This window comes from Xenopus laevis, chromosome 6S (assembly GCF_017654675.1).
Source record: "Xenopus laevis strain J_2021 chromosome 6S, Xenopus_laevis_v10.1, whole genome shotgun sequence".
In the NCBI taxonomy this organism is placed as follows: domain Eukaryota; kingdom Metazoa; phylum Chordata; class Amphibia; order Anura; family Pipidae; genus Xenopus; species Xenopus laevis.
This window is the reverse complement of record NC_054382.1, coordinates 18215478-18239214: the sequence shown is the minus strand read 5'-3', so window position 1 is coordinate 18239214 and position 23737 is coordinate 18215478. Positions and strand designations below refer to the sequence as shown.

Sequence of the window (23737 nt, the reverse complement as noted above, 5' to 3'; positions counted from 1 at the left end):
AAAGATAAGCTTTGAATTTCAGCTGGGTGTAAACCATATTGGACTGTAGATGTCACCAAAAGGCCTGTATTGCTCACTCCACGACATCCAATCAGAGAAGGACAATGTTGTCAACCACATAGGTGGCCTTTGTGAAAATATCTGCCTGTTAAGAGATCTCCCATATTATTATATCTTTCTGTGAACTGTCAACTTTATTCTTCAAAGATGTCTTTATATGGAAGCCAAATGATCTAATCAGAATAATGAACTTTTGTTTTATCCAGAACTGATCATTCTGTTAGGGGATTTCTTGTGGCCTATTCTGTGTGCCGCAGTCTAAGCAACACGCTCATTCAGTGTAAGGAGCAAAACAATTTTTATCAGAGGAGATGTGCTGGGTAACAAACCTTCAGAACAGGAGTCTTCACTGCTCACACTTAACCGTTCAGCATTCCCTTGGACATATTTATTATACAATTTTATCCGTAAAGCCCAGCTCAGGTCTGGTTGTCTCACAGTATTTTTAAGGCGTCGTCTTGCATTTGCAAACCAGTTTGAAACCTAAGAAATAAATAAAAAAAAGAAGAAAACAATCCATTATTATATAGTCTGTTATAAAATATAAAAGGGTACAGAGGATCAGCTAGGAAAAAAAATAATTCACATTTTTGTCGAAGTGACATGCTCTTATTTATGGGGAAAGTTTTTTCTTTTAATTCATCCTGTTTAACATGATGCAGGTTCCAAATCAGGCTTTCCTCCAGGATTGTATTTGACTGTTGTTATGTTTTGGGTAGCCAAAGATGAGTAGAGTATAACAGTGCTTTATTAGCAGAGTCATACAGGCATTACACAACAGTAACTTTCACTTTTAAGCTGTATGAAGTATGCACAGTATAAGTCTGGGCACAGTGACATCTACAGGCCATTTGTAAAAACACCACATATTCCCCCTATAGTAGGAAAGCATTTGGGCAAATGTAATAAACAACAAAAATGCATCTTAAAGCAAGAATATACATTATTCACATCACATAGTCCTGGGTCCATGCAGGTAGTTTTCTGATTCTCTCAGTACGCCTTATTGGTTCACTTTCTTCAGACCTATTGCAGTTGACATCAGGAGTAGGAAAATGTCCTTCATCAAATGGAGCTTCTCCAAAGTCGTATCTAACAGGAGAAAGACGACTTGCATTCCATATGTGTCCATCAGACAGTTCATATGTGTATGGTCCTCGCTGGCGTCTCACTTCAAGTGGTGTAGTAAATTTATATTGTCCTTGTTTCAGTATTCCTGGTTTCTTAATTCTGACTAAAGATCCAGGCTGAAAGTGTACTTTTCTTGCACCACTTTTTCTGTCAGTATAAGCCTTGCATTTGGCTTGTTGATGTTTCACAATGTCAGCAGTAAATGATTTTGTAGGCACAGTATTTTGTGGAAGTTTGATGTCTGCAACATGTAACTTAGTGCGCATCTGTCTGCCATGTAATAATTCAGCTGGAGATGATTGGGTTGTTGCATGGCGTGTTGCTCTGTAGTTATGTAGGAACTCTATTGTAAATACTTTCCAAGATTTCCCAGTAAGATTTGCTGTCTGTAGTGCTTCTTTCAGACTTCTGTTCTGCTCGATTTCTCCATTTGTTTGTGGGTAATACATTGAAGATTTCCTATGCACAATATTCCTCTCTCTCAAACTCATATGAGACAAACTGTGGTCCGTTGTCTGAAATTAACTAATTTGGATTACCTTCTCTGCTGAAGACTGTAGACAGACATTTTATTACTGTAGCTGATGTTATATGAGAAACAAATGCAATTTCAGGCCATTTACTGTAATCGTCTATCAAGGTTATAGCAAATCTGCAGTCTATAGGAGCATCTGTAAAAGGACCGACAATATCAATAGCAAGTTTTTCCCATGCTGAATCAGGAAATGGTACTGGTTTTACACCTGGTCTCTTGTGTACAAGGTTCTTTGCACAGCCCAGTGAAGTGTTGCTTTGTGGTGAAATTTTAGACACTGTCTGTGTATCAGGCACTGGTGCTGTATTAATGAGACCATCAACTAATTGTAAGTTTAATGCAGCAAAGAGATCCCTTCCAAGTATAGCAGTACCCTTATTCACAATGTAAAAGTCACATTTTGCAGTATTTGAGTCAAATTGAGCAACCAAGCACAGGGATTGGATCATTTAAGTAACTGACCAGTTTCAGGGGAGGTGCGACAAGTGGATCTTTCAAGACAATTTCCATTGGTAGTATAGAAACAGCTGAACCTGTATCAAGCATCAGGTTAATGGAGCGTCCCTTGTCAGCAGAAGCAGTACTGACACTGACTTATTGTAGAGTGAATTATTTGCAGTGTAAACTGTAATTTAGAAATAAAAACTACACCATAAAAATCATAACAGAATCCCTTTAAGATTGTAGTGGAGATAAGAAAGACCTAGTTGCTGTGTTTAATACCACCTAGGCCAGTGCTGTTCAACTGTGCCCAATGAGATGAAGTAGAAAAGTTAATTCAAGGGAAATAGATTAACTAAAAATTGCTTAAAGCACCCTTCCACACACATTTCCATTTATATTTTTCTTCAAAGATATCATTTTTAAAATTGTCAATATGCTTGCATTTGAAACAACTGCTCCACCATCTGTTCATTTCAGCTAACTGGATGCAGTCAGCAGAAAAATAATTTAGCAGGAAAAGTAAAGTCTTGCAATGTGTCTCTGTTTAGAAAATGAAGTTAGTGAGCGTAGAAGAGTCACACATCCCTGGGCAGTTTTAAGTGCAGCAAATCACAAGATCATCCTTCTTTCACTACATTAATTTCCAGTTAACTTTAGCCAGGCGGCTAAGCTGAGCATCAGCTGGCACTGGTGTTTCAAATTCATCATATAAGAAGCTGAAAAATTACCAATATTGGAGAAATTTGACATCAATTTGTTTTGAGGGTTTACGTTTCCTTTTAGCAGAGCCAGGAATGGAAAACTACACAAATTAAGCTGGTATGAAACATTTCATAAAACTGGAGGTTCACAAAACAGCCCTGTAAAGTAAGGGAAGTGTTATGAGAGTACACATTTAAGAGACGGGCTTAGGGGAATTTAGGTAAAATCATATTTCACTTAAGAGGCCGGTTAACTCCGCTCTGCAGAAAGGCATGCATTATTCAACGGACTCCATCCCCTGAATTTCCACACTTACCCTCTCGGTCTTCTGAACATTACAACCGATGACATTTGCCACAGACTACTATTTGTTCAACAAATATTAAATACTGGCCGGCTGTATCCAGACCTAAACGTTAACTGCACGGCAATTAGCAGTATGCGGCTTAAAGGGGCAGTATAACCTCTTGTTCAATACGAAGGCAATAAATAGTCCTTGAGCTGAACATACTTTCTGCTTATTGTTTACATTATGAGAAAAAATTTAACTAAACAGGGAAATTGAAGCTACTCCATGTTTGGTCCTTGCGTGATTGATAATTAGATTCCCAAATAATACCCCCTGCACAATGGACTCCTAATAACACAGAACAATGGGAGGGGGTTGTATGTTGGTAACATACTTTGCAAGGACCAAAACACGGAGTATAATCATTCTCTCTGTTTGCTTTATTTAGCTCAAGAATGGAACTTTAGCTCATATCTTGATAAACTCAATTTAGCAGGAAGAAATGTGTAGCTTCTTATTTCTTGGTCAGTATAAGAGCCAAGCCCAAGTAAAACTGGGTTTCTTCAGGCCAGTGTAGGAGAGCCAGAGGGTGACCCACAATGCAAATTTTTTCATGTTGTTGGTGACCCCTGATTTTTTACACAATACGGGTGACCTGCCATTTCAGCCAGTTGGAAGATTTTGTGGAGGGGTTCGGGAACCTATAGTTATGTCACTGTGGCACTGCCTTAGCCTGATAAAACGTATACATATAAAGAAGAGTTTTAAATGATGGTGATGATGAATTCAGAGAGCTAGTGTTACTAACAACCACCTTGACCTGGGGGATGGGGGGTAAAACCTACTGGCAATGTAGAGTCTATGTTTCAGACTTGCCATCAAGGGAAACAGCTTTATTTTTTTTTACTGAAATGGAAAGGGTTCGTAAGGGTCAGCTTAAAAATACTCTCTGAATGGTTGAGAAGTCATTGGCTAAACAAGCAGAACAAAGAGTGTTTATTCCTGTTTTTGCTTTTACTAAATTCTACCTTGTATGTGTGACCCTAACCTGCTCGCTCCCAACCCCCATCCAAACCTAACCCGGCTGGCACCTCCATTTATAGACCAGAGCCTGACTCGCCCATCTCTGACATGATCAAAGGGGGCAGGGCAGGTGTGAGCGTATAAATGGTCGTGTGCTAAAAAATTTGATTGCAAATCAGCCCAAACCCACCTGACCTGCAGGTTTCAGGCTTGCCAACACAACACTAAAGCTGGCCATAGACACAAAGATCCAATCGTACGAATCAATGTACGATCGGACTTTCCCATCTCCCGACCTGCCACTAACCATTCAGATCAAATAAAGTAGAAAAGAAAAGATCAGCCGATGTTCTGCCCCTGACAACAATCATACAAAAGTTATGTCCGACCAAAGCTGGTGACAGTCTCCCACTGAAAATCATACAATTGGCAATACATGCAGAGATATTATCGGCAGCCGACAGAAATCTTTTAACCTGTCTTATCGACCAAACGACCGATCTCCGCCGGACGAAAAATGTCGGGACTCTCCACACACGGTCCGAAAATCTTACAAATCCTCGATTCGTAAGATCAGATCTTTGCGTCTAAGGCCAGCTTAACACTCTCCCCTTTATACTACTGTAGGGACCCTGAGGTTTAGGTATGTTTCCCCTGTATTTGGACACCTAAGTGGTCCTTTGATTCACCCAGGCAGCTATGTACTTTTTCCTGGATCTATTGCAGTTCATGGTTTGCCTAGTAGGTGGCAGAGGGTAAAAGTTTAAAAAGGAAAGCAGACATGTGCTCAGGGCTGTTTTCCTGGATCCCACCTTGCGGGGAGGTAGGTACAGGAGTGGGTCTGAATGTTGTCAGGCTCAAAAGCAGGGACAGTTTAATTTAGTACCAGAAGTTTATCTAATAGTTGCTCTAGGAGCAAGGGATAGTGGCAGGTTACTTTAATGAGCAGCTTTCTGGCTCAAGCACGGAGAGTAGTTGGGGTTAGAACCCTTGTGGTGATCAAGCCGACAGACAGCAACACGAATGGGTGAGCTCAGGAGCAGGGCCAGCAGATCGGGAGAGGGGGTCGGGGCCGGCGAGGGCCAGGGCCCACCAACCCAGTCCAACCCTGATCATACCCTGATCACTCAGCACTAGTTTTAGAAGTTTAGAAACTTATTTCCTTTGGTTCTACTGCTTTGTGTCAGTTTGCTGTGAAGTAGTTTGGTAAAGCCATTGCCAATGGACCTAGCCCTTATTCTACTGCTGTTTATTCTTATGGTTCTTATCCTAGTGGAGGCACTTCTGGAGAAAAGGATCCCTAAGCCTTTGACATCTCTGCAAATTGGTATTCAGATTTTATTTAGTTTTGTTACTTCTCTTTGTATTATTTTGTTGGACAGTGTATTGTATAGATAAAGAGTGGAGGACAAATAGAAGACACTGTTTTTGTGATTGATTGTGTAAGTTTTTCAGAGGTAATCAGCAGGAGATTTCAGGGGAGAGACTATCTCTAGGACAAGTTGCTGAGCTCAACCTAATTATTTTAGTTTTTAGATGTTCCCCTTATGAAAGGTGGTTGTTCCCTTACAGGGAGTCCTTCTGGCTGAGCACTTTGGGAGTCATAGTTTGACAACATTTAGCATGTCATACTTTGACTTAATCTGGCCTAAAATTACTTCAGCAGCAAGAATTAACTTCAAGTTACATAAGCATTTAGTTAGTACAAATTATATTCTTTACATAGATATGATTGTTAAGCTTTGTATTAAAGAGCAACTTGTTTTTCGCATACAGACATACGAAATCAAATCATAAAAAGCCGCACTTGTCCCTGGATGTCCTATGGGCACAAGCGTCTAGTGATTAATAGAATACAGAGCGCATTCAGGGTGCCACCTCATTAGCACATTCATATTTATTCAGGGAGAGTAATATGAGTTTGTAGTTCATTCCGTGAACAAGTCTCTATGCTGTCACCAAGCCAGAATACTATTTTTACATTACAGAGTCGGCATCCCGGCTAACAAAAGTGCACTTTAATGCATGCCAGTCTCTTGGCTGGAATGTCTGCAAGAAGCTACTTTATCAAGTTCCTTAATATTCACAGCTTTATAACTAGCTAAATACACGCAGATACCTTTACATGAATGGAAAATGTGGACAGGGAGCCAGGAATTTACACAGCAATTTTACTGTTATCAAACAACTCCAGGTTTTCTTGAGACTGCATGTCTATGAAGAGAGGCAAGCTAAAAACATGGAGAGGAATGTTCACTGTACAACACAAATACATGGGAATGTCAGATGGCTAATGTTAGACATGGGATAGTGCTCAGGGTGCAACTTGATGGAATATTAGAAAAAGATTAAAGAATCTACCATGTCGATGCTCAGAAACTCAGTGTACAGGGTTGTCCATCATCTTACTGAACTACAGTTCTGACTGTCAGCTAAAATATACATGCAGCATTGCAGGGACAGTGGTTAATACAGTTGCCTCTTAAGGTGGCCATAGACATAGAGATCCGCTCGTTTGGCAATGTCGCCAAAATTTAGGTGGGCGATATCAGGCTGATCCGATCATGGCGGTCGGATCGCGGGACCACATAAACGCACAGATGCAGTCGCAACGGGAATTTTTAACCGCCCCAGCCTGATATCGATCAGGGAAGCCCGTCAGATGGCCCTACACATGGGCCAATAAGACTTGGTCTGTCAGCAGCTTTTATCAGACCGTGTATGGGGGCCTTTAGTTAGTGTTATGGGGTAATAAAATAAGATATGCAAAGATACTTGTCTAGCAACCCATGGCAATCAACCAGTAAGTATCAGTTATATGGTCAGTTGTTTAATATCTCATTGGTTGTTCAGGTGGAATCATATGGTCCCTTCTAGGCTACTGTTGGGTCGGGATGCACGCAGATCCAGATATGCACCTGAGCTCACCACGTCAGGGGGTTTGGTGCGTGACAGTGACATCCCTGGATCTGCTAGCATTTGGGCATTGTCTGCTTTCTTCTTCAGCAGGTGCCCCTGACTGGACCCAGCTGTCCAAATAAAAACAAATAAAATAAATATTTAAAAAAAAACACTAGATGGGCCCCTGATCACACTGAGCACCTAGGCCAGGGGTCCTCAACCTTTTTTTACCCGTGAGCCACATTCAAATGTAAAAAGAGTTGGGGAGCAACACAAGCATGAAAAAGTCCCTGGGGATGCCAAATAAGGGCTGTGATTGGCTATTTGCTAGTCCTTATGTGGACTGGCAGCCTACAGGAGGCTTTACTTGGCACTATACTTTATTTGTATCCAATTAAAACTTGCTTTTAAGCCTGGAATTCAAAAATAAGCACCTGCTTTGAGGACACTGAGAGCAACATCCAAGGGGTTGGAGAAGAACATGTTGCTCACAAGCTACTGGTTGGGGATCACTGCCCTAGGCTATAGCTCTTTGAAAGTAAAGCTCTTTGAAAACTGGAAGAAAGGCCATCTACCATAGACTCCACTTTAATCAAATAATTCAGATTTTTAACGCTGATTTCTCTTTTTCTCTGCAGTAATAAAACATAATCTTGTACTTGATCCAAACTAACATATAATACTTCTTATTAGAGGCAAAACAATCCTATTGAGTGTGTTTAATGATTGAATTGATTTCAAGTAGACTTAAGGTATGGAGATCCAAATAACGGAAAGATCCCTTATACAGAAAACCCCAGGTCCCTGAGCATTTTGGATAATAGGTCCCGAACCTGTATTTATAATGTATGCCAATTAGAACTTTCAGCACAAGAAAACTGTGTGAGCAATTACAGGGAAAATGTATCCCCCTTTATGAGATGAGTTCATTCAGTTGGGATTATGTAAAACGGTGCACAAACTGCCTAAAATAAGTATAATTGTATGTAGAAATACCTGATTCCACAGATTGAAAGAAATTACTGACAGTCCATCTGTTCTCACTGGAACCAGTACTCCACCCCTTTTAAGCTCACAGTGTTGTACAACCCTTCCCTTATCTCAGGAGTGCCCATACTTTACTAATGCGAGGTCTACTTTTAGTGATGTTTTCCCATTATGATCTACATCCATAATATCCCTGTTAGCATTCTGTTTCATATTATATTGGTTTATAACAGAATTTATATTACTATATTTAAAAACAACTATTTCTTATGAAGCTTAAACAGAATAAATATCTGAATGAATATCTACCCAGCTAGGAATCCTTGAGAATGAAGGGTCCATTTCTTATAAATGTCTCACTCACCTTTCCTGAATGCAGTCTAGGGTTGACACCTGTCCGGATTTCACCTGGACAGCCAGGGTTTTGAAAGGGCTGCCCCGGTGAAAAGTTTCTGTCCGAATTTTCAAATTAGGAAATCCGAACAGGACACTGAAGTGAATGACATATCGATCAGCCAATTGCTGATTGGCATGTCAGACATCACCGGTCTGCCCCACCTCACCCACCTGCCTCCCGATGTCAAAGTCCCGGTCCCTTACGCCACCGTTCCGTCCCCCCTTGCCATAGTCCCTCCCCTGACATCACCGGTCCACCATGTCCCCAAATCACCCACCCCGTCCCCGATATCACCAACCCACCCCTTAATCACCCACCCTGTCCCCAATATCACCGGCCCGCCCCCCCTATGTCACCGACCTGCCCCCTGCCCATTTTCACCAAAAAAAAAAGGTGGCAACCCTAATGCAGTCCTACACAAGACACTCTGTTTGTGAAGTTAGGTACCCCCCGGCCTCATTTTTTCACGGGTATGGTTGGAGGTACGGTTATATTTATTATAAGGTGCCTTATTATTGCTATTACCTACGGTATATAGAGGCAATGTAATGCAACAAACGAATGTTTGAATTTAATCAGGCAATTGTGGCTTTTGTAAAAAAAAAAAAAAAATATATATATATATATATATATATATATATATATATATATATATATATATATATATAAATTACTAGGACTGAAAAGGTAATACCCAATGTAAAGCTTCTTGTAATAAAAGTGTGGTGTTATGACCCCACAATACTATGCTATTAAAGGAGAATTAAACCCTAAATATATTTTATATACTGAACTTATTGCACCAGCCTAAAGTTTCAGCATCTCAATAGCAGCAATGATCCAGGACTTCAAACCTGCCACAGGTAGTAATGGGCGAATCTGTCCCGTTTCAGTGAAAAAATTAATGAAACGCATTGAAGTCAATGGGCATCAAAATAATTAGACGAGCAACAATTTTGAGTTGACAATTTTTATACGCGCGACTATTTTGTCCATATGCATTAAAGTCAATGGGCGTCCGAATAATTTTGACGTGAGACAATTTTTATGCTAATGACAATTTTGACGCACAACTCTTTTTCGTGGTGAATTTCACAGAAAACAGTAGCAGGCGGCGAAACGTGGAAATTCCCAGCGAATGCATGCCTGGCAAATATAGTCGCCCATCACTATTTAGAGGTTTTTGCAATTTGTCCAGCAGAGAGGTTAATCTATAATATAAGCTGATGCTACAGGACTGATTATTAAATTCTGATGCTAATTGCACTGGTTTCTGTGCTGCCATATATTAATTATCTGTATTAATTGCTAATCAGCCTTATATTGTGACATTTCTATTCTATTTATATTCTTCCTCAATCTTCTGTCACTTACATCATATTTTGTGTGCTGAAAATGCATTAAAGTTCAAAAAACGCTGGCGACCTTTCCTTTTTTTAAGCGGGATTGGCTGCAAAAGTCCTCTTTTTGGGTAACAGGTTTTCTCCAGACATTTAATAACATATAGAACATTCATTTTACAGTGGGCGCATGTGTAGGTCATTATATTAATTTGTCTTTATTAAGGTTCCCTGGACATGTGTAATAAAAAGTGGTAACTTCAAGCATTTGCACCAACATTTATAATAAAGACGTCCATACAACTTTAAATTACCGCCGTAAGCCCAAGATCACTAGTGAATTTTCAGTAGGCACAAATGAAGGCTAGCACATCTTCCCTATGAAGTGCTTGCACAGCCGAAGTAACGCTAGAGGAAAGTCGCTAGCGTTCAGCGCCCGGGATGAAGCTTCGCATTTTAGTGGATTAGCATATTCGTAGCGCATTTGCGCTTGGCAAAGTGGTGCGAGGGGTGCGAAGCTGACTCTGGCGAAAATTCGCCCGTTTGTGAATCTGCCCCTATTTGTCTTGTATAATGCGAGTCAGTCCCTAAGCTCAGTAAGTGAGAGCAGCATAGAGCATGTGCAGTGAATCAGCAGAAAAGAAGATGGGGAGCTACTGGGGCATCTTTGGAGACACAGATCTTTACTACTAAAGGACTGTGGTTGCCTTGGGCTGGTACAGAAACCCAAAACATAATGTATGACATTTCTAGCCTATGTCTTCAGTTAGGCTTGAGCTCGCATTTAATGCACAGGTGGTGGCAACATTCTGCAGAAAGCAAACTAGGAACCATACACAAGTTGTATTGTAAAGGTGCTTAACCCATTAATTTGGCCACAGATGGTAAAAAAAAATATTTCTGGTGGACAAGCCTCCCTTTATCAGATGACCTTTGTAATGCAACTTGTGTGTGCGGCTCCTTTGCCTTCTACTTTGGATTGTGAAACCATGGCAGGTATCTAGGGGGCATCAGCACCACCAACACACTGCAATATTGTGTAAGGAAATACTATCGCTATAGAAATTCTACAGTTTGGTAACTATCAGCACTCAAGTGCAGAGGCATGCTGGAAGTCATAGTTCTACAAAGCAGAACATGGTTCAATTTAGTAAGTGTTTGGAGTGAAGGGAACATTGCAGCTCTAAGAAGCCAAACAAATGGAATTTACCTTTCCCTCCGTATAAAAAATAAGGAATGCTCTATGGACAATTTGCTGTTCTAGCCTTGTTAAATGAGTATTAAAGAAAATATTTCTGTTGCTTTAATGTTCTTGGCTCCCCCTAAAACAAGTCAGATGTAACTATGTTTTGCAGCTCAAAGTCACTTTGGACTTGTCAACAGTAGAAAATGTGGCTTTATACAAAGTTGGCTTTGATGGAAAAGTACAGAAGGCTCTGTGTCAACATTTTAGTGTCAAAGTCCTTGGTTTACGGCCCCTGTGTTATGGTATAACAACTTACGTGGACTGTACAAGCAACCCGGGCCTCTTTTATTCTGCCTTTCAAGCTCTCCATCCTATTAATCATCATGACATGCCCTTTAGGAGAGAAGACCAGAAGAACTTCTCTGGAAAAGGTCCATCTTTTAATGCACCATGGTGCCTAAAATGTCACAGCGCAATTTAGCTGATATATGGGACACTCCAATTGATGAGATTTGTGATGACACAACAATAACACAGATTAATCTAAGGGCAAAGCATTCACCTAACAAACAATCCTACGCTCCAGAAGCTGCTCTTCCCCACATATAGAATCTCACCCAAGGTGAGAAATATTTGTCTGATGTTTTTTTTTATGGACAAGGGAGTTGCATTCCCACAGGCCGGATGTTGCTTTCCAAACAAAATGAACAACCTTTAGTCTGTCCTCTCGCCCTATTCTGTCCCATAGAATTGATTTCCATTAGAAGTCCAGCCCATAACTTGGAAAAAATAGTTGGCCATCTTGCTTTACAGAAACAAAAACAGTATTTCAAAGAATATCTATTCTACTAGAATGTGTAAATAGACTGAAAAAACCCAGCATTTAATAGTATTCACATATGTACATGTACAAAGAACTTTTTGAGCCAATGTCTGACCCATTCCTCTAGCCTCACTTCATCTTATGTGTAAAAATAAAAATATTTACTGTTCTTAAAGGAGAAGGAAAGGCTAAAATTAAGTAAGCGTTATCAAAAAGGTCTATATAAATACACCAGTAAACCCTCAAAGTAGTGATCTGAGTCCTCTGTCAAAAGAAACATCATATTTCTTTCCTTCTATTGTGTACACATGGGCTTCTGTATCAGACTTCCTGTTTTCTGATGAAACCTCCAGGGCTAAGGCTTGAGCATGCTCAGTTTGCTCCTCTCTCTCTCCCTCCTCCACTCCCTGCTGTAATCTGAGCCCAGAGCTATGAGTGAGCAGGGAGAGACTCTGACAACAAGCTAATATGGCAGCTGCTATCCTTAGAGAGAGTTCTAGAGCGGTTTACTCAGGTATGGTAAAGGATTCTACAGAATAAATATAGTGTTATAGCTTGCACTTTTGTGGCTAATCAACTGTCTTGGTAGCTTTCCTTCTCCTTTAAGGTATACTAAGATATACGGTAATATGTCTACTATGTGGTCCTTAGAACCTGATAGCCTAGGAGTTGCAATTTTTTTAAATCACCTTATTTCCCAGCTACAGCATCTAAAGAATCCCTATTGACGACATTTTAGGTAGATGTGCTGGGAAATCTCATAGAGGAAAGTGGGCAGCAACCCAGTTACTGGTTAAATTAAGGAATGTTGGCCTGGAACATAGTATTTGTACCTGGATAGAGAACTGGCTAAAAGATAGACTACAAACAGTGGTGGTAAATGGAACATTTTCTAATTGGACCAGTGTTGTTAGTGGAGTACCGCAGGGCTCTGTACTAGGTCCCTTGCTTTTCAACTTGTTTATTAATGACCTGGAGGTGGGCATTGAAAGTACTGTTTCTATTTTTGCAGATGATACTAAATTGTGCAGAACTATAGGTTCCATGCAGGATGCTGCCACTTTGCAGAGTGATTTGTCTAAACTGGAAAACTGGGCAGCAAACTGGAAAATGAGGTTCAATGTTGATAAATGCAGGTTATGCACTTTGGCAAAAATAATATAAATGCAAGTTATACACTAAATGGCAGTGTGTTGGGAGTTTCCTTAAATGAAAAGGATCTAGGGGTCTTTGTAGATAACACGTTGTCTAATTCTGGGCAGTGTCATTCTGCTACTAAAGCAAATAAAGTTCTGTCTTGCATAAAAAAGGGCATTAACTCAAGGGATGAAAACATAATTCTGCCTCTTTATAGGTCCCTGGTAAGGCCTCATCTGGAGTATGCAGGGTAGTTTTGGACTCCAGTCCTTAAGAGGGATATAAATGAGCTGGAGAGAGTGCAGAGACTAAGTGCAACTAAATTGGTTAGAGGGACGGAAGACTTAAATTATGAGGGTAGACTGTCAAGGTTGGGGTTGTTTTCTCTGGAAAAAAGGCGCTTGCGAGGGGACATGATTACACTTTACAAGTACATTAGAGGACATTATAGACAAATAGCAGGGGACCTTTTTACCCATAAAGTGGATCACCGTACCAGAGGCCACCCCTTTAGACTAGAAGAAAAAAACTTTCATTTGAAACAACGTAGGTGGTTCTTCACAGTCAGGACAGTGAGGTTGTGGAATGCACTGCCGGGTGATGTTGTGATGCTGATTCAGTTAATGCCTTTAAGAATGGCTTGGATGATTTTTTGGACAGACATAATATCAAAGGCTATTGTGATACTAAACTCTATAGTTAGTATAAGTATGGGTATATAGAATTTTAATTTAAAAGTAGGGAGGGGTGTGTGTATGGATGCTGGGTTTTCATTTGGAGGGGTTGAACTTGATGGACTTTGTCTTTTTTCAACCCAATTTAACTATGTAACTATGTAACTATGTAACCCGACTTGCAGTGGTTAATGGTGACTCAATCCTAAAAGTTTCAAGATCTGTAGCCCCAAAAATGGGACAGCTTGAAGGATAAACAGGCATCTGCAGGATATCAGGTCATAGAGATGGAATAGCATACATTTTCTATATTTTCTGTAAGCATCCCTTTAGAAGGATGACAGTCAATATTTAACTTCCAAAGGCTCATTTACAAAGCTCGACCAAAGGTAAAAAGACAGGTGTGAAAAGCCATGTTTTCCCTTGTAAGCAATAGAACATGGGAATCTACTTACATTCCCCTTACTTGCTTGTTGTTTTTAATAATAAATGCTTATAGTCACACAGTAATAAAGCCATCACAACCAGCTAGCGTTAATTCATGAGCCTCTGAAACCTGAATTTTGACTCCTGCGTTAATTCTGATGCTCGCGTCAATTTTGACGCCGCTAAATTCAATAGGCATCCGAATAGTGTTAACGCACATTGGTTTTGACACGAGCGACTTTTCCAAAATTTTTGGACCCCGGCGATTTTTTGCGGCAGTTTCAAAAATGTATTCGTCGCTAAAGAATCGCAAAAATTCGCCGCCAATTCGTGCCTGGCGCCCCTCACTACCCGGTAGCCTTGTGAATTTCATATAAAAAAACAGTGAATTGTTGCAAAGCTGGCTCCTTTGGAATGTCCATGTATTTATTTAGTATAAATACTGAGTGTATTCAAAATGATCCTTAAATGATGGGAGAATGATTTCATTTGCTTCTGATTGGGGAATACTGTTCTAAAGTGTAAATAAACCAATGCGGGTTTCTGAACATCTCTCTCTCTCTCTCTCTCTCTGGAACTGGAGAAACCACATTTGCAATCAATAAAAAGGTCAGCACCAATAAGAGACCGGTTCCTATGCATATACTTAGCCCACATACTTATCCCTCTCGGACATGGCCGCAGTTGGCTCACTATTCTGTTTACTCAGCAGCAGAGGAGGTAGAGACTGGAACATGATGGAAGTTCCAGTTACTTATTTGGAGACCAAAGGAGATATTTTTATCCGTCAATACAAATATTATATAGTAACTGTCTGGCATTAGGCATGCATGGAAGTGTCATACAGCCAATAAGGCCTGTGCGTGGAAAGGCAGATATATAAGGGTCTGTTAGTAAATCAGATTTTAAGGAACCACTGCTTGGACTTACTCCTTAACTTTTTCTTGGATGTCTGTTAGTAAATCAAGCATTAACATTGGGCCTGTAAAATCTAATATATTTGAAAATATATAGAACATGCATATTTTTTAGGGATGCACCAAATCCAGGATTCGGTTCGGAATTTGGGCAGGATTTGGCCTTTTTCAGTAGGATTTGGATTCAGCCGAATCCTTCTGCCCAGCCAAACCGAATCCGAATCCTAATTTGCAAATGCAAATTAGAGGCGGGGAGGGAAATTGAGTGACTTTTTGTCACAAAGCAAGGAAGTAAAAAATGTTCCCCCTTTCCACCCCCTAACTTGCATATGCAAATTAGGATTCGGTTCAGTATTCGGCCGAATCTTTCACGAAGGATTCAGGGGTTTGACCAAATCCAAAATAGTGGATTCGGTGCATTCCTTATAATTAGTCAGAGCGAGCATTACTTAGCGATCTTTTGCTTGCGTTCAGTTCTGCTGAGCGAAACATCGTTAGTACTCTTACACTTAGGTCAATTTGAATAGGGAAGGTAAATATAGGTCGTATAGACGTCTTTATTAGAAATGTTGGTTAAAATGCTTGAAGAGGCCAATTATTATTTCAAATGTCCAAGGAAGCAAAATAAAGAATAAAGAGGTCCTCTAATGCCCTAGACATGAGCCCACCCTAAAACAAATTTGGCATGCCCCACTTTAAAATAGGAAAAAAATGCCAGTATCTTTTACAACTTTTATGACTTTTCAGCACACAGGATAAGATGTCACTGACATAAGATTGAGGAGGATGAAGCTTCAACGGTTTCTTTCCCTAGTGAATTGTCATGTATGCCTGTTAGTAAACTGGCGATGTCCAGCAGATGAGATTTCTAGTGGTGGCCACTTTGCCCTTTAGTAAATCTGCCCCTAGGTTATCTTGCAGTGAGGAGTGATGTTGCTGGGTTGGAGAGCATTCTGGGCCATGGCGTTCTGGTTAAAAGATCTCATATCTATATTTCAAATGGCAAGAGATGAGAAAATAATTGCTTCCAGCTCACTGGAAAGCAGAAAGGAACATGATAGTCCCTGAATATTAGAATTCGGGTTCATTACATGCTACTCTTTTCAAGCAGTACAAGACTCTAAACATGGAAAGATTTCCCCTGATACAGATTTGTGTCCACGGCATCATGAGCAGATGTTTCAAAATTCCTCCACTTTTCTACTTAGGAGTAATAGAAGCTGAAGCAACTTATCACTGTGAGCCTTCCAGGACATCCTATGGGTTGGCTATTCAAAGACCTTCTTATGTTGGGCTTCCTTATACATATGTAGGGACTCATTGGGTTCATTCCTCTACGGTCTGAACCACATGGTGGAAATCCCCTGCCTGTGCAGCTACAGGGTCTCCTAGAGTCTTGGGAGGGGCTGGAGCCTGTTTCCCTGTGCAGCATGTCTGGCAGGTACCTGTGGGTGTCACAAGGTGTCGCTGCTGCACCACCTTTGGATATATAGTCGAGCCATGTGCTCCCATCCATTCCTGCTTTCACTTTCACTGAGAGAGGGTGGACAGAGACTACTGCAAAGATGTAGAGGCAGGAGCCCCTGGACGGCTGGGGTGCAGCAGCCCCAAGCCTGGGAGCTAAACCAGGAGGGTCTGAAGCTCCTAAATGCGAAACCTGGACTTTGTGTGCTCACGCTATGGACAGTGCTGGGAACTATAGTTTAGCTGCGAAGGATAAAGCAAGTTGTGTGCTCGGCTAGGAGAGCTTAAAGCCTTTGAGCATGTCATCATGTGGATGCCTGTTCCAGCTCTGTGTGAGTCTGCCTGTGGGAGGATAGAGAAAAGGAAATGATCTAGCATGTCTCCTGTTGTGATACAGGCTTTGTGTGTGCTTGCCACGTGGGAGAAAATACCTTGTCCAACAGGAAAGGTATTTGGGCAGGTAGTGCTACCTGGGACACTGGTACTGCTTGGGGAAAAGGAACTGAGACTCTTTGTCTGCCAAAGGGAGTAGTGTGGACTTTGCCTGGCAGGGAGGTGTCAGGATGGCACTGTCACGGGTTCCCCAGGGTAGTGGGTCATGCTATGTGAATGCATATGATTAAACCGAATGTTTACTTTGCCTTTAATCTTGCATAAAGTTGATATTACTATTTTCCTAATGGGGCCACCCACAGGTGTGTTCCCAGATCCCATTAGGTGGAGGCACTGCCAAGAGAGGAACTTCCCAGTACTCCTTCACTTAGCAAAGGGGACTCAGGACCTACATTGGTAATTGGTAAGACAGTACAACCTTGGCCAAGAGGGTGTTACACATTCTTATACATTAGGAATGACAATGCCAAACAACCTAATGTAGAGGGGGGCAGCAAAGGACCAACTTTTCTAGAAGTCATTCAGTCTTCAGACATTAATTTTAAAATCCAAACTTTAATTTTTAGATTAAGAAACACTGTAAACACCTCATTGTTTAAACCATCCTTCCAATAAAAAAAACAGAGTTGTCAGGGAGAGGTAGGTACTTGGTGCACCTTATGTTACACTAGGTGACAAGAATGACTTGGATTGTCTCCTCCTTTGTGGGAGGCAGGGAGATCTCTGCACCCTGCAGTCTCTATCATACGAGCAATACAATAAAATGTGCATGGTAGGTGGGGACTAAATGGCATGAGGTTAGACTTTTTGTAAAAGGACTTTTTGAGCCAATGTCTGACCCATACCCCTAGCTTCACCTCATCCTATGTCTAAAAAATACAAAAAAATATTTAATGTTCTTAAGGTATACTAAGGTATAATATGTTTACTTTGTGGTCCCTAGAACCTGATAGCCTAGGAGTTGTAATTTTTTTTAAACCACCTAATTTTTACAAAAATAGAAGCTGAATAGTGATGGGCGAATTTGCGCCGTTTCGCTTCGCCGTGAAATTTGCGAATTTCGCTCGAAATTCGCGAAACGGCGAAAAATTCTCGAAACGGCGCCGGCGTCTCCTTTTTGACACCGGCGCCCGTTTTTTTGACGCCGTCATCTGTTTTACTGAAAAAAATTTGAGCAAATTTGCTGCAATTTCGCGCCTGGCGAATAAATTCGCCATCACTAAAGCTGAAGCAACCTATCACTGTGAGCCTTCCAGGGCTTTACTTATGACATCCTATGGGTGGTGGGCCAATCAAAGACCTTCTTGTGTTGGGCTTCCTTATACTTCCTTTCCCCTCTCTATCATATGAGCAATACAAATGAAATGTTAATGGTAGGTGGGGACTGAATAGCATGAGGTTAATGGACAAACCAGCACAATGTGTCAGTGGCCCAGCCGGTTATGGTGTCTAGCACCAGATTAACACATCATAGGAAGGAAGGTTGGGTGAAGGTTGCTCTCCTGTCTGTATGTTCATGTTTTCACTGCTGCTACGTTCTGTTTCATTTCCATTCAATATGCTGCAAAGCCATTTACTGGAAAGGTCACGTATTAAGGATTACTTACGTGACAGCGCTGGGATTTAATATGTCTACATGTGGTGAAAAAATAACATGTTTTGCCAGTGACTTGAGTTATAAGTACGTTGCAATGAAACGCAGTTAAGTAACACAATACACATAATCCATAAAAGTGTAATTTCCAAGTTTTCCACTGCAAAACGGATTTGACATAGCAATCCATATAAGGAGAGGCGCAGATTATACATCATTGTGGGCTCATGCTGTTTTGAACTGTAACTAATACGCTGCTTAAAATGTCAGATTGTAATGGGACTTCTAATTGGACCCTGGGGCAGGTTGACCTGAGTCACCAGCGGATTTATATCATTTCAAAATTGTTGCGGGACACTAGTCTGCAGATGTAGCACTCTACAGAACACTTATATTACTAGTACTGTATGCATAGTGCTTCTACTGCCAGTATACAGAATATGTATCATCAGGGGGCAACTATCTGCCTCATGCCGCCTGAGGCTGCTCCTGTGATGCCGCCCTCCTCGCTATTGAGCGCTCTCTGCACTTGAATAGCCGAATTTCCAGTTTAAACTCAGCTCTTAAAGTTACTAGGATTAGCTTTTTGCCACCCCTGGTAACTTCAGGGTTGCTGTCATCTGAGGTGATTAAGTGTCAGATGGACACATAACGCATAAGGGGGCAAATTCACTAAGCGCCGAAGCGCCGAACTCTAGCGTTACTTCGCTAGCGTTACTTCGCTAGCGTTACTTCGCTAGCGTTACTTCGCTAGCGTTTGTCATTTTCGTTACTGCGCAAATTCAATAACGAACGCTGGCGTAGTTTCACTAGTGTTACTTCGCACCCTTACGCCTGGCGAAGTTTCGCTAGCGACGTAACTACGCAAATTCACTAACTTGCGCAGTGTACTGAACGCTACCTTTTACGCTAGACTTCCTTCGCCACCTCAGACCTGGCGAAGCGCAATAGAGTAGATAGGGATTGTTTCAAAAAAAGTCTAAATTTTTTCTAAGTCCCAAAAAACGCTGGCGTGTTTTCTACATTATGGGTGATAGGCTGAAAAAGATCGAAAAAATTTTTGGGGCTCCCCTCCTTCCCCCCCTACATTTCCTGACTCATGGCAACTTACCTAGACAGTGGGCACATGTGTAGGGCAAAATAAAATTTTTATTTGATGATTTGAAGGTTTTCTAGGCATTTGTAGTGCGGATACGTATTCCTCCATTGATATTTGAATTTGGCGCCGTATGCAAATTAGCCTTCGCTAGCGTAACTTCGCTTTACATAGCGAATCAACGCTAGCGCAACTTCGCAACGTTACGCTACCCCTGTGCGCAACTTCGGATTTTAGTGAATTCGCGGAGCGCTGGCGAAACTACGCCTGGCGAAGTGCGGCGAAGTTGCCCCTGGCGCAACTTCGAATCTTAGTGAATTTGCCCCAAGGTTTGAGATGATTGTTTAAAACTTTCGTTCTGACCTGGTGTGATTTCCAGTGTGCCCTACACCCTTTATTTTTTGTTGCTATACAGTTTATATTCGCTCCCTTGAGCTGAGAGTCTAGGGCTGGAGCACCTGGGCGCCTGGGTGCCATATTGGCACATGCGCAGTTGGAGCAGTCTTTCGGTTTGTAGCAACTGGACATGTGCCAAAAGTGCTAGAAACTGCCAAAGTGAAGAATTGAACCCAAGGAGCCAGAAGATCGTGCCCATGAGCTCCACTGCGCTTACTCTGCACCTATAGGTGAGCAAAGTGTTAGGGGCACTTTCAGGGGTAACAAACTATGTGGAGGGTGGACTATGTAGGGTAGTAGTTAGGGGCTTTTCTTATTGGGGGATGAGTAACATAATAGCCAGAACACTACTTCCTGCTTTGCAGCTCTCTTGGTTTCCACTGATGGTTACCAGGCAATAGCATTGCAGGTATGGGATCTATTATCCAAAATGCTTGGGATCTGGAGTTTTCCAGATTAGGGACCTTTCCTCGATTTGCCTGCTAAGAAACATTCAAAAATTAAATAAACCCATTAGGATTTGCCACCAATATGCACGCCGGATTAATGCCTAGGCAATATCCATGATATCCAGTGCGGAGGGGCCCATGAGGAGGCACAAACGTGTTCCTACTCATGACTCCCCTGTCATGTTCCCAGCCGCACCATCTGCGCATGCAGTCCTCAGTGCAGATAGGTTCAAGGGTAGTGTGGGAATGCGCTTGCACACGGGGGGGTGGAGCAGAAAAACTGTAGCCGGCCTAGGGGCGCCGGAAATACAAATCCGGCCGTCATGCACGGAGTCAGGGGAAGGGGTGGGGTGGTGTGCTGGGGCTAGGGTTGGGCAGTGGGTGGGGGCTGTTAATCCGCCACTGCCAATATGGGTTCATGCAGCTTAGTTACCATCATATACACATATTTTTTATTACTACAGAGATTTCTGGATAAGGGATCTCATTTAGAGAATTTGTCATGACAGTAACGGTATCTTCTTAACATGTATACAAACAACTCTCTTAACGCGGCTACTGATATCCAATATAAAAGCAGATTCATATCCGATATAAAAGCAGATTCATTTGCATATGGAAGATGTTTGGGATACACTGAATTCAGTTGTGCATCTGTATAAGCAGCTCAACATACATTTGCTTTAAAAACATACGGAGAAGCATAGGACGTGAAGATTTAGGACATATTCATAAATAAATATGTTCTACAATATAAAGCCTATTCGTAGCCTCCCCATGCAAACATTTCATCTGCATCCCCTGCTGAGAAGTAATACGGGTCATTACAAATGTATTTGGCTTATGTCTCTATAGGCCACAGAGAAAAAACACCCATAAATATACACATAGAATTATATATCAAGGCAGATGCCTTCAAATTAACTGAATGTACACAGCAAAATGCCTGTCTGCAATGTATGAGCCCAATAATACAAACCCAACGGCTTCTTTAAAGAGCTGACGGATTCTGACACATATCATAGCACATTAACATACCTCCTAACATTTTGCAAATAAAAAGAGGGACAAAAACATTGCTGGGCATATGGCCACGCCCATTTTTGTAGCCACACCCCTAATTACCATGTTAGTTTTACAACAGGTTATAACAAACAAGGGAAAGTTGTGCTCACCACTATTTTTTAAAACCATTAGGCTCTTGTATTTGACTATAAACATTTGACAGGTTATAAAAGTTTGAACATATTTCTGTTTTGTTTTTTTTTTCAGTTATTACAGTTTTGCTAATGAAGATGAATTGCCTTTAAAGCTTTGAGTCTAACTTTTCCCAAGGGACCTGTTATCTTATATTGTTACAATTACTTATATGTTTATCTAGTTACAAAAGTATCTTATCTTCTGCTGTGGCTGTTCTGGGCTCTCTGCCAAAAGCCAATTAAGTTAGAAACTCTGTTTCTTTTTATGGCTGTTCAGTGCAGAGAAAAACGGGACTTTCCAGTACAAATGAGGGACTGCAGGTTGAGCTGTCAAAAGAGGGACTGTCCCTCTAAAAACGGGACAGTTGGGAGGTATGCAATAATACTTATAATTATCGGGTTGTGATGTCAGACTCCTGAAGAACAGCACTTCCAGTAATCTCTATTTTCAGTTGCATTCAAACATATGGAACAAGGCGCTTGCACACAACCCCAGCTTGTATTATGACAAGTATCGACACATGTCTTTCATAAATATATATATATATATAAATATAAAGCATACATCATGAAAGTGAGATTGTACAGGGTTGGGAGGGCAATGGTAAAACCCGCCTTAGCGAGGAAAATGAGATTTATCAGATCGAATGTTTAATAAAGAGAATCAGACGTTATTAGGCATTAAGCGTTTCCAGGTGTGCCCTTCTTATGTAATACAGTTTTACACATATAACAGAGAGAGTGAGAGAAAAATAACAATTTTTATTTTCTATAGGAATATTTCAGAAGCTAACCATTTCACCTCATCAGGTCCGTCAGCGGCCTTACGCCAAGAACAGACTGAAGCCGAAGATGAATGATACCAGACGCGGAGGATTACACAGTACAGGGTGTGACCTGCCTTGCGTCCTCCGACATTACACTGCTCACCTTATATTATCAGGGATTGTCAAGGGCAAATAAATTTCAGAGTCTCCTGGCAGAAAACCACATATGGGAGTATTTTAGGTAGAAGGGTGGTGGGAAACAGCATTGGGGCTGTGTATTGTTGCGCTGTCGCCAGGCTGACGCAGGGCATTAATCATATTAAAATAATAAATTACTGTTAAACAGGTATGGAAAATATTGTGTCTGGCCCATCCTCCTCTGAATTTTTTATAACCCAAATCTGAGGTTCCCCAGAGCATTTTTTGGAAGAAGAAGAAAAAGAAGAATTTTTCACCATCAAATTGGTTTCACGCGACCATCCTCTGCTTTTGTCCATGGTATGGGGCTATAGCATTCGGTTTCATATTAATAAAACCTGGTTTACCAGAAACAGGCCCGGATTTGTGGCAAGGCCACAAAGGCCCGGGCCTATGCCCACAGATTATTAGGGGTGGCATGGCACCTTGCTGAGGAACACTGGGGATGCGCAGATTCCCATTGTTCCGGTGCACCTGCGCACATAAGAGCGCTGCAGGCAGTGGGAGCGATAGGACTGCGCAGCCCGGCGCTAGGACCGTACGCCCTAGGGGCCCCGCTGCTGAAATCCGGCCCTGACCAGTAAGAAACCCTGGGGCTCATTCACAGAACACAGATGCCACACAATTAAACCTTTTTTCTAGCTACTTTTGCCCCAAGAGCTTGTGTAATTTATTTTAATGAAACTCTAGATAAGGGCAGGGCACGGGGGTACCACCAACAAAGTTACTCAACAACACAAGTATTAGTATTAATATAGATTTTGCATTTGACAACACGTTGAGGAAAAAAAAAAAAGAGTCTGAATTGATCCCAATTTAGTAACATGACTGCTGGTGGTAACCACTCAAATCTAAGTAGACACTTTACTACAACTTGACTCTTTCTCACTTTATTAAAAACAAATTGTCCAAAGTCCCAAACCTTAATCCCCCTTAATTTACCAGTAATTGTTCACGAAAAAAATCTGTGCTACAACATGAATCTTGTGACTTTTTTAATTTGACACTCAAAACTTTTTTATTGTTTTAAACAAACTCAAATGCGTCGAGTTTCCGAGAGAAAAGCCAGCTTCAAACGTTCCAAAACTTTGAAGGCAAAAAACATCTTCAAATGGTTAATGTCTCTGTCTCTGATTCTGATTTTTTTGCTGCGTTGGGGCATAATAACTTCTTTTTTCTTCTAAAAATGTTTTCAATAAAGAAACTTGA

The 23737-nt window shown here is 41.2% G+C and overlaps 1 protein-coding gene across 3 annotated transcripts in view; it reads right to left on the bottom strand.

Moving 5' to 3' along the window:
* The window catches only part of mkx.S (mohawk homeobox S homeolog), a 97983-nt gene that overhangs the window by 49268 nt on the left and 24978 nt on the right, over window positions 1-23737 (bottom strand). For all 3 annotated transcript variants that reach the window (XM_018268724.2, XM_018268725.2, NM_001093360.1), the window contains 1 exon segment: window positions 390-543. In XM_018268724.2, coding sequence (XP_018124213.1) covers window positions 390-543 — 154 coding nt within the window.